Source organism: Rhinolophus ferrumequinum, chromosome 3, assembly GCF_004115265.2.
Source record: "Rhinolophus ferrumequinum isolate MPI-CBG mRhiFer1 chromosome 3, mRhiFer1_v1.p, whole genome shotgun sequence".
Lineage (NCBI taxonomy): Eukaryota > Metazoa > Chordata > Mammalia > Chiroptera > Rhinolophidae > Rhinolophus > Rhinolophus ferrumequinum.
Genome location: NC_046286.1, coordinates 6,737,682 through 6,752,787, shown reverse-complemented (window position 1 = coordinate 6,752,787; position 15,106 = coordinate 6,737,682). Strand labels below are relative to the sequence as shown.

The window sequence follows — 15,106 nt, the reverse complement described above, 5'->3', positions numbered from 1 at the left end:
TCCAGTGAATAAGGTGGATGAGGACACACCATAATGTGTTTATTTAATAGAAATTGCAGTACCAGAAGTGGTATGTGATGCGGAGCCTTTCTGTTGTGATCATAAAATACAGTGAATGCTGCTGCCAAGTGCCATTAAGTGGAAAGGCAGGGATCTTCAATAGGGGAAGCGGTGCTTTGAAACTTAGTAACAGTGTGTGACAAGTTTCAACTTGTTTGGTGCAGTCAGTCTGGTGTGAGCTACGGTGGAAAGAAGGTGTTTTAAAGTGTGCTGTAAGTTATCCTCCATCATGACAGTGCTCTGTGTCACAGATCACTTCTGATATACGGCAATTTCTGTCAAATAAAAACATTATGGTGTGTCCTCACCCACCTTATTCCCGGATCTGGCACCGTGCAACTTCTGGCTCTTCCCCAAAGTCAAAATGATTCAGGACATCGAGGCAGCCACAACAGCACAACTAAAGACACTCACAAAAGAGGACTTCCAAAACTGCTTCAGAAAGTGGCAAGAACGATGGGATAAATGTGTTCAAAGCGAGGGAGAGTATTTTGAAGATAATTAATGGCAATGTGTCTTTAACTGTAATAATTTTTATTTAAACATTCACCATATTGTTTGATCACACCTGGTACATGGCAGAGTATGGCTGCATATATATTATTTACCTGACCTGGGACACGGGAGGAGTACGGTAGGGGAGAGGGAAGAGGATGAAGCAAAGAATAAAGGAAAATAAAACAGGACACTAAATACTTATAAGAAATGGTTATATTCATGCATTTATATAAAACTATGTATAAAAGAAATTACAAAAAATGCACAAACAAAAATGACTTAAATCAAATGTCCATTGAGTTAATTGAGTGCCGAGAATGACCCTAATCTGGTGGCAGCTGGGGTGAGCCAGCAAGGGGACCTGGCAGCCGTCCTATGAGAACCGAGGACATCCATGGGTGAGGCGACACTGTGAGGGCATCTGGGCCATGTGCAGCTGGCTGGTGAGAAGGAAAAAGGTGTGTAGGGTCTCGTTTGAATTCTGGGCAAAGTGCAGGACTGAGGTTTGAGAATTCATGAAACACAGCAGATCGGAAGCAACAGTGGGCAAGAGGGCTAGGATGGGGATAAAAGGTGAGTCTGAATACAAGTGCAGACAAAGCTGGGTGAGAACCTGAGGACCAAGGCCAGGTGGAACAGGTGACCGGACACCCACAGAAGAGCCTGGAAAGCCTGCTTCATGAACAGGATGTGGCCAGAAGACTCCTGAGTTACGGGAAAAGAGGAAACTGGAAACTAAAGAATGACACCAAACATAGGAAAGTTATCAACCAACATACACTTTTAATTGTAAAAAGTAAAAACTTCCATTCCATTACATAAAACTTGAATTTGCATACATTCTTTACATGGTGGAGGTCTTTACAAGTTTGCAGTGCATTAAGTTACTGCCCACATTCTGCACGGAACACACATTAACAGCTTAGACTGTGTGGAGCACGAGTGGCTGGGACAGACGTCCATCTCCCACCTGGGCCCACCCTCCTGGCCCCCTGAAGATGGACTGCAGCTGTCTGGCTCCTCTGCCTGATGACAGCAGGGAGGAGGCTCAGCAGAGCCTCTGGCTTACCTCTGCCTCTCCAGTCTTCTCCCCCGGGCTGTCACTGACCTTCCCGCAGCAGCGAGGGAGGGAGAAGAGGTCACAGCCAGCATTTTTCTGAGGGTGAAACTATACAGAAAGAAGTTTGGAGAAAAGTTGCTGGATTATCAGGAGACTGGGGGTGAGACAGCAGGGGATACACGTGCTGATGGTGACACAGCACATTCCCAGAGCCCCCCATTTTTCATTCGCTACAGGGTTATCTCCAAGAGCACCTCACTTATGATGAGACTGGGAAGTGACCGCTGGTTCGTCAAACGTTTGCGAGTGCCCTTGGGCTGAAGTTTCCAGGCTGGGACATTGCAGTCGCGAGTTAGGGTGGCTTCATAGGATGACCTCACTGACCCCCAGACTCGTTATGAGGAGAGTAAGGAGGGAGATTAAGCCTGGCACAAAGCAGATGCCCTGACTCCCCCAATTTGTTTAAAACTCAAGCTCAACTGGTTTCCCTCCTCTGCATGGCTGCTCGCAGCTGTGGCTCACTCTTGGATGGATGCCGGCTGAGTGACAGATGCGCTAATCGCAGGAGGAATGGCCTCGACGGGCCAGCCCCGCCAGTTCTGGACAGTACCAGGCCTCTGACTGGAGTTACGTAATATTTCTTCTCTCCACTATTCTGACAAGGTCTGGACAGTTCCCGTCTCCAGAGAAAGGAAGATGACAGATGTATTTAGCTCTAATGCTTCAATTATGCAGGGCAGGGAAGCCAGACGCTGAGGGACCTGGACGACAGACAGGCTGGCTGGAGGGTTTCTCACAAGGCCAGCACTGCAAGCCACACTGTCCAGGGAGGACTGACAGAGGATCTGTCCATCTTCTCCGAGATGCTTTTGTGGAAGGAGCTGCTGGGTATCAGGAGACTTGGGGGTGAGGTGGCCAGGGATACCTGAGCTGATGGGGACACAGCACATGCCCAGAGCCCCGCCTTTTTCAGGGTTCTCCCCATAAGCAGCTCACCTTCCTAGCTTCCTGGCCCTGCCGTGCCTAGGCTCTCTACATAATCTGCGCAGGTCCAAGCACGGAGAGGATCTCAGCCAACGTACTGTTTCAAGGTACATCTCGGCTCTCTTTTGTCAACCAATTTTAGTGGGTGATGGGTGGCCACTGAAAGTTAACGAGTGTGGAACTTGTGAACTCAGGAGCTTCTCCTCCATCACTAGAACTCAAAAGCTTAAAAGACCCCTGTTTAATAACTGATTCTCAAAAGGCAGATGAGATTGTCTGCCCGTGCACCCAGACATGCAGCTTTCCCTCCCTCTCCCCTAAAACTTGGCCTCCTCCTGCTGGGCAAGGGTTCGATGAGAAGCGATCATCTGCTTTGGGGTTTTCTGTGTTCATGACGGAAGCCACTGACTAAATAAGCAAACTCTCACCCAGACGACGTTAGAATGACTGATGTCATTCCATCACCTGCAGCTGAGGAACTTGAGATTTTGTTTTAAAATAATTGTTCCTATGCTGGATTTGGGGAGGGAAGACTAGAAGACCAAGAACTGAAAAACAAGTGATGTAAACTCCAAGGGGACCCACAACTGGAATTGGGCAGAGTCCCTCTTCTGGTCATACATCTGGAAACGTGGAACAATGGGAAAAGGATGGACAGAGTTGTGTTCCAGCCACACTCCCTCTGAAAGGGTTTTCAAATGGGGAGGGAAAAAGGGAAAGCCTTTTTATAAAATCATCTGGTTAGATGCTCTCCTCCTCCATTTCTGTCCAGTTTTAAAAACAAACGCTGAAGAGTTCCTGGCTTGCTGACCCTACCCCTAGGCTCTCCTACCCCAGTAGGGCTCACCCAAGTCGAGTCAGCCACCTTAGTTCTTGGGCACCACGCTTGAGCTGAGGCAGGAAAACTATATGCTGCAGAACCAACTACTTACCAACCAGCACTTAACTGTCCCAAGCCCTGGTTTTTACTTGTGAAATGAGGATCTAATACCTACTGCACAGGACTGAATAAAGATTAAAGGACATCATGGACTCCACAAATGTTATTCCTTTCTCCTAAAAGATGAGCCCGTCTGCCAGTTTCATAGATTGTTTTATGTATCACCGAACAGGTGGATTCTGTTTTCATAAACCATTATTGTATTACTTTTCCTTCCCTAAACAAAATGGGTGTGGGGAAAGGATAAGCTCTGCCTCTTTTCATCAGCCAGAACAGGTGAATGTCTGTCTCACACTCGACTCCTGAGACTTGGACATCTGGACATATAGGCCCACACTGGTGCCCAAGCAGCCCTTCTCCCCTTACAGCTGTTTTTTCTGGGGACAAGAGACTCTGTTCTGGGAGACTGTAAGAAAGGGAACCTAAGCCACGTGTGGAGGTCACACATCACCTCTTAGTAAATACCCAACCAACTCATGAGCGAGTTCCTGTTTTGAGGGCCGTGGCTTTGTTCTTACTGTGGTGGTGCAGGTGGGGAATTGGTTAGGAGGTCCCCCTGCATCCCCGACCCTTCCTCATTAATGACCCTCGTTCCCACACGTGTCATGTGGGGGGGTCATCTGCTGCTTCGCGAGTTGAGAGCTAGGTGAGCAGAGAAAATCCCGCAGCACCCTCACACAAAGCTGTGGACAACCAGAAAGGGACCGGCTGGCAACCCCAGGCCATTCCTATAGCACTGGTCCCTGGTAGGGTCAGCTGATCAGATTACCTTGAGAAGAAGGCGAATCGCTTCTATGTATCCCGTAATTAGGAGCAGAAAACTCTTTGGAGAAGTTCTCTGCTAACATAAATCTACATTCAATTCTGAACTGGATAGATTTTCAGTCAAATGAGTAGCACATGCACACACGTCTCTGTCTGCTGCCACACCATTCTTTGTTGAACTGTAGACAGCTCAGGAGCTGGGGGGGGCTGGGAACGCCTCACACACCAACACATGCAAAGCTTTCTGAGATTTCCAAGTTTTGAGCTGAAGTGGATATTGCACGAACATGTAAGGTGTAGAGGGCAGGAGTGAAATGGAGAAGGAAGACAGTAATTCATAAAAAGGAAACAGGAATTCTCAATCATCATTAAGTTGTTTTGCTCCTCAGGAAGTCTCTCTTTTCTTAACCCACAGGGGCCTGCCTGATTAAGGAAAACTCCGAGAAGCCTCTGAAGGACTTGTTTACATATACTCCCTTCTCCCCGAGTGCGGCAAAGGGATAAGGACACGGCAAAGGCTTGAAAAGCGTGCAGGAAGCTGGCCTCTCCATGATCCCTGTGATGTAAAACCCCTTAAATCCTAACTGCTTCGCAGCTGTGACTTTTATGTGTACAAAAGGCTTTGTTTCTCCTGCATTAACCAACACAAGGCGCTGGTTCTTTTAAGGGCGAATTCCCTCAGGTACAGTTCATCCGTGTTTCAATCACGCCTGCGGAGGCGGCTCTGAGTGTTTCCACCCTGAGTTCTGTGAACCCTGATTGTCCTTTCGAAGCCCACAAACAGGCGGTTCAGGCGCCCAGGGATCCCCACTGCTGCTCAGATGTGCAGAGAAACAGGGCCTGGGGACAGATGTGGGGGCGCCTCCGGGATGCAGAGGACCCGGGAGGAGGCACACCCGCGTCCCTCACCACTGCCTGTCTCTGGACCATCACTCTGACACAGACACCTCCTGTGTCCATGCGATTTCTGCCACTCAGAATCAGGCGCCACAGAGTGGCTTGGTTTTCCTTCATCTCGGCGACGGCACGATCAGAGGCCCGATATCTAGCAGTGTCGGTAGAGGAATAATAAAGGAAAAGAAGGAAACAAGAAAAGAGTGTCCTTTTTACACCATTTGATTTGATTCACACCTACTAAAAACACTTAAGGGAAACAATGAGCATAGTGAATTACCTACTCAAAAGGATATAGCTTTACATTATTACAAAAAATCAAAACACCTCACCTTGTTTCCCAGCACAAAGAGATCATTTTAAGACAGAGGATCAGAGTCGCACACCCAGCTGGCAAACACTCTGGGTCTGGAGTTCCTTCCCCAACCACATTACAACATCAGCTTGTCACATCTGTAAAACATCTTTCCTGCAGAGTCAGACCCGAAAGATCAAACCTGGGGAGGCACCCTCTTCCCAGGCCAGCACTCTAACTCATCCCTCTCCGAAGACACTTCGTAAAAGCAACACAGCTGACAGGAATGGTGCAGCCTCATCAGTAAGGGGGTCTGGCCCAGCCAAGGGAAGGGGGACCCAGAGCCCAGCTGCTGAGAAACCGCCCCCCCAACCCCCCCAACAGGCAAGGAAGAAGGGAAGGAGTTGTGTGTGGGGGGGGGGCGGGGGGAGGGGGAGGCATCAGAACCCAGTAAATGGAGAAAAGTATTATTTTAGGAATGCCCATTGCAATTGTAGCCAGACTCCAGCCTGGCAGCAGACTCCAACAGCCATGGACGCTGGGAAAGAAGTGCACTTTCTTGAGTGCAATCTGAGGTTATCTGATCTTTTTTCACTGGTTATAGGTTCCATTCTTGTTAGGAAACTGCAACAACGTCTTTAATCAGCCATAGCTTTCCTGAAAAAGTTGCAGGTGGTGTGGCCAGGAAGACAGGACACGCAGTCAAGGATGGCTCTGAAGTCAGGACCTGTGGGCTACCCTCTCTGTGGCCAGGAGCCAGCAGAGGGGGTCATGCCATGCAGGGAGGGAAGGCACCAACCCTGCGCCCGGCCTGAAGGGCAGCTGCCAGGCTATGGTGGCAGAACAGTGTCTCCCAGCCAGGTCCTGGCACAGTCGTGGCCCAGCAGCGGGGCTGGAAGAGGCGGGCGGGCCGGGCTCACCATCGCCTCCAGCGCACAGAGGGCTTGCACACACATGCACAGGGCAGGGAACTAAGGAACCAACCCCTGGAAAGTGGTTTCATCGTTTGTTTTTATATCCTCCTTTCAATCTGGTCTTCGCCTCGCAAAGTTGTTCCTCTGTACGGTACTGTTTCCTACGGTTCTGAGACGGCGGTTGCATCGCAGATGACCAAGGGCTGCACCCCTCTGGCTATAATGTAGACCTTCCAGTGGGTGGCACCTGCATAGCCTTGAAGGGAAACAGCAACAGGACAGCGTGTGAACGTCAGGGGCTGGCCACACCTGCGGGCATGAGCTGAGCAGGCATGCCGGAGCTGAGCTCAGGGCACACCTGCGGAGTCAGGAAGAGCTTGCTCTGAAGGGCATCAATGTTCCGTTACTATCAGTCCTCTGTCACCGGACAGCCAACAGGAGCTACTCTCAACCGAAGCGCCTCATCTCCAGCCCTCACCTGCATAACTGAACGACAGCTCAGCAGGCGGGATGCTCGGGATGAGGCATCACTTCTCAGGCTGGTCTCCTTTTTCAGCAAGACGACAGGACTGGTTCTGCGGAGCAGTGGGACCCGGTAGCCAGCTCTCCAGAGCTGCTCTACGCTACGGCCTCATTACAAACCACCCATTAACCCAAACCAGCATTGTCTAAATTGTCATCTGCAAACAGCAGAACCCTGTAAAACAGTCCAAGGAAAGTGGGTTCCATGGTCAAGTAAGTGTGGCAAGTGTGAGGCTCCTCGAAAGCTTTTGGGGGCCTTTTGTGGACTAATTGTGCTGTGTATTGACAAGACAGGTATTTCTCCAAGTCAACTGGCCCAGGGAGCCCGATTTGTCTTTCCAAGAGGCTGTTTCCACTCGGGGGTCATGAATGATCTGGAGAACTGCTCAGGAACACTGGTCTGTATCACCTGAGTGGGCTAGGAGGGTAAACTTAAAAACTTGAAGACTTCCATAATCTCCTGATGGAAATTTTTCTAGAGTATGATGTACCTACTCATCTTTAAATGGAGAGCATTAAACAGAATTTAACCTCTACCTGGTGACTCAGGAAAGGTCACCGCGAGCAGTGATGGCGCTATCCTAGCAGACGTGTGGGCTCAGGAGCGCGACCCTACATCCTTCTTGGAAATGCCTCCCACCACAGCTCTTCTGGTGTCTGTAATCGTGTCCCTTCTCCTCCCCGTTCTGAGAACAATGCTTATTTTGTCAAAAAACACAGAACTTGCTTGTCACATAGCCATTCTTATGGGTCCCGGAGGAGCTAGAGCTGCCATCTGTCCTACAACCACTGAATTGTTCTCCTCCACTGTCAGGGTCTGCTTTCCTGTCCTCATCTGGAACTGTGGCAGCTGCAGCCATCCTTCTATTCCTGTCACTGCTTCAGGCACCCACTGTTCTCCACACCCCACCCTGCCCGTCCTTCTCCCAGACTCGCCCCTTCCTCTTGTTCTCTTCCATCTCCTGTCCCTTCCCCCGATTCCTGCCATGTGGCTGGTCTTCCGTGGGCACTGCCAATTACATGGCTCCCTTCCTTCTGGTCGGCAGAGCACGGCAGGTGACAGGCTCTGGGTTTTAGGCTCTTCTGGACTTATCCCCACCGGACTTGCATGCTCAAAGCTTCTTTGATCACTGCCAGTCACCCATATTGTTCTTTTCCCCTAATTGTGTGATTGGCGTTCTAGATGCTAGTGGAAGCTGGCAACCTGGAATTTGGATAATGAAGGTGTTCCTGCAGCTGTCTGAACTGTCAATCATTTGTAGAATATAAGACAGAAACTTTTCCAAGCACAACTACACTACACACTCCCAACCCAAATGCCATGCAGACTCGTGCAACAGTCACACCTCATGGAAGGGTCACTCCCCTACAGGAAAATAGGTTCAGAACACTTTCTACACGAGAATCTTCTTTATGCAGTAATTCCCAAGGGCGGGGCCGGTTGTGCTCCATTATCAGTTAATGTTTAATTTCTGCGTTTTTATTTTTTCATTTCTAAATTGAAATAAAAGTTATATAACTTGGATCAAACCTTGGCAGTCTGTGGTCTGCACCCTTCCTCCAAATGAGGTGACAAGTTTCTAGGGACTGGGTCTTCTGAACAGGCAAATTAAAAGAAATCAATTTGAAAATCAACTGGGCTCTGCCGGGGCCTCCAGGCGTCCCCCAGGTCTTGTGAGGCAGGAAAAACAAGGGAGGCAATAGTGATGCTTGCTGACTTATTTGCTTCTGCCAAGAATACTCTGCAAACTGGCTACTACTAACAGCAGTTGGTTTAAACCTGTTTCTCTGGAACAGATTTTTCAGAATATAATGCACAGAAGAAATCACAGTTGGGAGACCACGGAGCCAAGGGTGAGTCATGGCTGCGGGGCTGTGAGCTGGCTGTGGGAACCACACAGAAGGGCCCGTTTCCTTGTGTGGCTGCTGCCCTGACATACAGCTCGCACTGCTTCATTAGCAAAACGGGCACAGACAGGGTTTCCTCGAATCTGGAATTGTACCTCCCCTGCTTGACTGTTAAACGGGATACTTAAGACTTGATTCCCTGCCTAACTGGTGGTGAGGCCTCAGATTGTTCACTTCCCCTCTCTGGTTCTCGATCTCATCTGTAAAATAAAGGATTGCTTGAAATATTCTCCATAACCCCTCTAACTTGAAATTTCTATGGCCAATGGACACATGCATTGCAAATATATATACAAGACACTTTTCTCTGCTATATTTCTTCAATATTTGTTCCGTCTAAGCATAAATATTGATCCTGGTTAATTAAAAAAAGGCTATTTCTGAACCCATTGAATCTTTGTGAAGGGAATACTTAATTCTTACAAAATTTTTTGAGTTAAAAACTAAAAAGATCCTGTGGCTGACCTTGCCCTTCTGGGGTCCCACCTACCGATATCTCCTGACTCTAGTGGCATTGCCACAGAGTGGCAGTGTCTTCGGCACTGGAAGGGAGGGATGAGCTGCAACATGGCCTCACCATTGCCGATGGTAAATAGATCATGCATCCTGTGCATCTGGAGGAAAAGGGGAGGGGGCGGAGAAAAGGAAGGAAAAGAGAACAAATAAAATCCAAGGGCATGGAAGATTAATAGGCAAAAATCCGTACACATACGGCTGAGTTTCGTAGCAGCCTAAGCAAAAAGGAAAACAGCACCAGTACCACAATTCACGATTATGTTCAAAAGACAAAAAACAAACTAGTTTCTCCAAAGCATGGCATCTCCCAGTATTGAGACCAGGGTAAAATTTCTTCTAGTGGCTTCTCCTAACTAGATACTGTGATTTAGAGGGTGACATCCTCAACAACAGCCCTATAGCAGAAACGCACAAGCTTCATAATTCCCAACTATTTCTAGCCACAGCTTCAAAGTAGGCCAAGGCAAAAGCTCTAACTGTAATTTAACAGAAGTCTAGCAAAGGTTAACACATGCTGGTCTAAGTCTGCAATCTTCTGAGGGTCTGGTTTGGTCGCGACTTTTAGAGAAATAGATGGTCTCCATATCCTTTCGGAAATGTTCCGTGGCATATTCTTTCGTACTGCCAAGGTTTTGATGAGAACTGAACAGCGGCAAGTCCAAGTTTACACTTTCTGGTAAAACCTAGGTGAGCAGATGTCAGGCTGCTGATTAAAAGCTAATGACAGTAAGACTAGCCTCTGATTTTGAAACTAAGGTGACGAGCAGGATATGCCCCTGCACAGGCACCAACTGCACTTCTGAGGGGGCACGACTGCCACCAACGGGCATCAGGTGTGACGTGCTGGGCCCCAGGCAGAGCTATGAACCCCGTGGCTTGGGTGGGGCCGGGAGGATGGATAAAGACAGTGGGCTCAGCCTTCTCTTCCTACCTAGTGAGAGAACACACTTGGGGCCTCCCCACCAAGCCCCCGCCCCCTGGGAAACCTTTTATAAGACCATGTAAAGCAGGGGTCAGATGTCTGACTCCCTGGACAATGTCCTGGTTTTCTCTTCACCACTCAGGGCCTCCAGAGCGGTGGGTTTTGGCCCCATCTTCTCCTGTCCCCAAGCCTGGTCTTTCTGTTGCTCCCACAGGCCCTGGTCATGACTCTGTTTCCATGGCAACACTAGAGCCATTTTAATTGTTGCTGCAGTGACAGAAGAAGGACTAGGGAGGACTAAGTAGTGTCTTGAACTGACCTGCAACTGACTGGTACTGATACCAGCAGAAGCCCTGACATCTGTAGTCCTGAAAAACTCCCAGAAGACCAAAACCAAGGGGATGTATCCCTGTTTCATATGAGCGGGGGGTGAGGGGGGACCATGTTCCTCCACACCCAGGATGGGAAGAAACAGACACCAGGATGGAGTGGGCTGGCTCCAGGCAACACCGTGGAGTGTGTGAAGTGGGCCTTGGAGCCCCTACCTCTCCCCCCAGGGCCTCTGAACCATCGGATCCCCACTTCTTATCTTCTATCACAAGGCTGTCTCTTGCATCCTGGGCCCCCAGACATGTGACTTCACCAGGGTCTGGGGCCCAGGGACACGGTCAACAGGGTGGAGTAACAGGCTGTGGAGAAAGCAGAGCTTGGGCCAGGGCGGGGAGCAGATGCTCCAAGAAACCAGACTCTCAGGATTTTCGCTGGTTGGGCTACTCCCCTTCCCAAAACATCTTTGAGAACCATAACAAGACGGCTCTGATAGGCGTCTGAGTAACTGTGTTTATCCCTTTGGCTGGGATCCTTGGTGTCCCTGCTAAGCAGGCTGGTGAAATTAACTTCAGATGCAAGTGGGAAAATCAAGATGAAGATACAGGCCCTTGCCCAGAATTGTATCGTCAGTATGAAGATGAAATCGAACTCGGGCCCCGAGTTCTAGCCGGGGACAGCAGGACAATCTCCTTTCAAACTCTGAGGCCAGAGCCCAGCACGTCCACCCTTCTGCTGGCAGAGAGAAGTTCGGACTTCTAGACACAACAACTGTTTTTCTAGGCTTTGAAATTCCTTTAACATGATTCAGCACATTTGGAGCCAACAGTATCAGGAGGTTGAAGACACAACCCAGAGTTGGTAGGGGTCATGGTTTGGGAAGTTACATTTTTTTCACAACAGAAGATTTGCCGTTTTACTTCTTCCAAACCAATCCAGAGCTCAAACACTTTCCTCAGGAATAAGCCTCAACAAAAGAGCAATTCAGAGAAAAGTAAACAGACACAAACACAGAACGGCTTTGCCCAGTGCACTGGCCACAGAGAAGTGAACGCAGCTTTGAGTACATGGCCTTCGACGGACGTGAGAAGCTGGGCTGCCTGACTCGGGCACGTGCCTGTCCATCCTTTTGTTCCAAAATGTCTCCAGGCTCCCAAGCTTTCTGCTTTTCCAATACTCTATCTGAAGTTCCTCATTTGTTTGTGGGGAAAGCCAACAGGGGAGTAGGGGGTAGGGAGAGCCCTCCTATTAACTTGCTGTGTCTTCGGGCAGATGATTTAATTTCTCTGGGGCTCAGTTTCCTTATCTGCAAAATGAGTAAGTTGGACTATTCATTTATTACCTTCATTACAGTTTGTCTGCTTTCTATTGTATTGAGGTAGAGAAGTCAGACTAACTGCATGCTCAGGTCCCTTCAAATTTTAAGATTCTACATACATTAATGCAGAAAAGTAGCCGGCAGGAGGTAGACTTGCAAGATAACTAGACTTTCTGTAAGCATGCCTTCGTAAGCGGGTGGGCCCCGTAGGCCTCCTGGCTATAACAGAAGAGAACTTTAGATTATGTGGGTGCCCCTTCACGTCACCCTCTAGGTCCATGTGCAGGGAAGGCCTTGATGATGACATCAGCCCAAGTCCCAAGTAAGAAAAATTCTAGCTCTAAGTCCTCTAGAAATTTCCTACCTTACTCCCCACAATAGGTTCTGGTTGAAGAAGGAAGCACTTTTTCAAGGAGGCATCTTCTGGAAATGGCAGGTCGGTGAAAACAGGAAAAAGTTCACGTAAAATGTGTGATCTGTTCAGAGGTCTTCTCCTGTAAGAGTTTGAAAGAGAAAAAAGTAATTAAAATGGGCAAGCCAGCCTCCACGGGTAACGCAGAGCTAAGCAAGGGTGGGAAAACTGTGGGCGGCGGGTAAAGAGGGAAGAGTATCAGGACAGTATCTTAAGTATTAGTTCTGTGAAGAACAGTCAACTAACTGTAACATGTACATGCACACACATAAACTCTACAGCCACGATCTGTCCAAGTGGGTGGGGTGTTTATAAAATCCAGCTAAAACAACATATAGAGGAAGGAAAGAAACAATCCATTCATTCTGTCTTGGAAAAGAGACCGAAGTAATAACAAGCCAAGTGGGAGAAGAGACAAAGGAAGAGAGAAGGAGGGGCAAAAATCGTGCCCCTTCTTCTAAGGCAGAATGGCATGCAGTGGGGAGCCTGACTGACTAGCTTGTTACATTGAGTATTTGATCATGCAAAGAAAGAGCAAATGTAAAGGAAGGCAGAAGCATCGAGTAATTATCCAACCAAAAGACTGAAAAAGCAATTCCTTTTGGAAAGGTTCTAGATGGCAACAGGCTTCCTTTTTCTTTCTACAGAGCACCCCAAGAAATGGACCATGTCTTCTATAGGATACAGGAAGGAACAGGGAGACAGACCTGGGTTTCAGTGCTTGTTGGCTGACCCTAAGCAAGCTACTTAACCTCTCTGAGTCCCACTTTCCTGACCTGAAAAATGACAATGGTAATTCCTACTTCCCAGAGCTATTATGGTATCACCACGGAACAACAAGACATTAAATGCATCCTGGCACCAACAAGTGCCAGGAAATGACGTTTTCTTTCTATCCTGCGTGCTCTCGTCAGCCCTCAACGCTCAGGACCCATTCTGCACAAACAGAAATGCTAAACACATACCTAGAAATAAGTTATGATTCTACTAGGCGATCCCGGTGTCGCCCCATGGTGGCCCCCTCCTGACACATCTCTCCCACTTGTCGCCTTCCTCTCTTACTGGTTTTTCCACAGTGAGCTCCTGGGTATCACTTGACTCGAAGGGTGTACTGCAAAGTGCTTACACAGCAGCTGGCACAGAAGGGTCTCATTGTGGCAGCCATCACTGTGGTCTGCCCTCTTTCTACACACTTGCAAGCTGGAGCCCCTTTTCACACTCACCATGGATAAGGAAATGGGAACCACCGATCAGGAAAGCAGCGCCACCACTTGGCGAAAAAACCTTCCGTGAAGCCTTCTGTGGCCTCAGGGTACTGGCACAAAAAATGCTGAAGCTCCTCAGAAGATAGGGACTGTTCCGTCTTGGCAAGGCCAGAAACAAAAGCAAGACAAAACAACACAGAATTATGTATCAGGAATGTCACAGAGTTTGACGTCTTCTAGCCATTAGGTGGGTAACCAATGAGTGGGAGAATCAGGCTTCTCGCTCACCTTGATCACCAGAGGATGGAGTCCCTCAAATTTCTTCGGGGTATCTTCCAGGAGCACTACCTTGAGGGGTAATTTCTGGGCACAACCAGTGCAGTTGGCAGGGATGAGGTCCGATTCATTCTGCTCATGGTCATTTGTCCAGAGGTCAAAGTCTGAAAGAGGAAGGGATATGGAGAAAGCAGATACAGGAAGAACACAGCAGGGAATCCAGTAGCCCCAGCAATGACGCAGAGAGCAAGCAATCAATTTTAAAAGCTAACAATGACAAGAACTGGTGACCTCTGAACAGGTCACTGGGACCCCTGAGGAGGAAGCAGAGGGCCCAGGGGACAGGAGTGGGAAGGAGAGGTACTTTTCTCTGTACACTCTCCTATACTTTATGGAAAACCATTTTTAAGATCAACAAATCAAGTCGAACGGTTGGAGAAGATATTCAGTGACATGGGGTTGGAGACGTAGTTCTTCCACTGTGAACCATCTACAGCACTGGGGGGAGGGGCAGGCAGAAAGGGGGGGGGGTCCCCACCATCAGTGATGAGTCCCACTGCGTGTGTTCTCCAATACCCTGCGTGTGTGCTCGAGGCCAGGACGACTGGGAAGGAAGAATGAGGAAAGAGTGCAAAAAGAAGGGATGGAGAGGAGACAGGACTTTTCAGGGGCCCATGTTTGGAGTAAAATGAATTGCGTCTGCCTATCAGACGGCACTCTATCCCGGCTCAGAAGGGAGTGGGGTGACTAACCATGGTTTCTACCCCCAAGGACTGCAGGTTGGTCAGAAATGGAAAAAGGCCCCACCCAAATTCTGACGTGAGCGCTGGTCAGCTCCCCGACACCTTTCCTGGTCCTTCTCTGAGGGACCGACCGACTATTTCTACACAGCCCTTCTCAGTTTCTCCCTATTCCTGCCCTCTGACACTATTCTGTTTATACTATTATTGCATGATTTCTTGTTTGCTTTTTGTTCCATTCTAGGATTTATGGGTGTTCTCTGAGATACATGTTTGTGATCAACTCTAATTGGAATCCAAAACGTTTCACCAGATGGTTTGATTAAAACCCAGTGGAAACCAAATCAGGAGAAAGCCTAGAACAAAAGACAACAGACAACCAAATGTGGCTGAAGTCAAGTCTTTAAACCAATAAACACACTTGGAAACTGCCTCTTAACCACAGAACATTTTCTGCAGTCTGCGGCAAGTCCTCTTCCCCCGTTTCTTGTGGCAGGTGTTAGGGTGCAGGAAATCCCCCCAGGTAAGGACTGCATGTTCTCAGCACATT

At 48.7% G+C, this 15,106-nt stretch overlaps 1 protein-coding gene across 10 annotated transcripts in view; it reads right to left on the bottom strand.

The window, feature by feature from the left end:
* Positions 1-1,321: 1,321 nt before the first annotated feature.
* C3H6orf89 (chromosome 3 C6orf89 homolog) overlaps positions 1,322-15,106 on the bottom strand; it is a 33,973-nt gene continuing 20,188 nt past the window's right edge. For all 10 annotated transcript variants that reach the window (XM_033095575.1, XM_033095574.1, XM_033095596.1 and 7 more), the window contains 5 exons: positions 13,829-13,980; positions 13,559-13,698; positions 12,288-12,417; positions 9,331-9,454; positions 1,322-6,666 (listed from right to left, as the gene is read on the bottom strand). In XM_033095575.1, the coding sequence (XP_032951466.1) occupies positions 6,572-6,666; positions 9,331-9,454; positions 12,288-12,417; positions 13,559-13,698; positions 13,829-13,980 (641 nt within the window). In that variant the 3' untranslated portion in view covers positions 1,322-6,571. The remainder of the gene's footprint in view (positions 6,667-9,330; positions 9,455-12,287; positions 12,418-13,558; positions 13,699-13,828; positions 13,981-15,106) is intronic.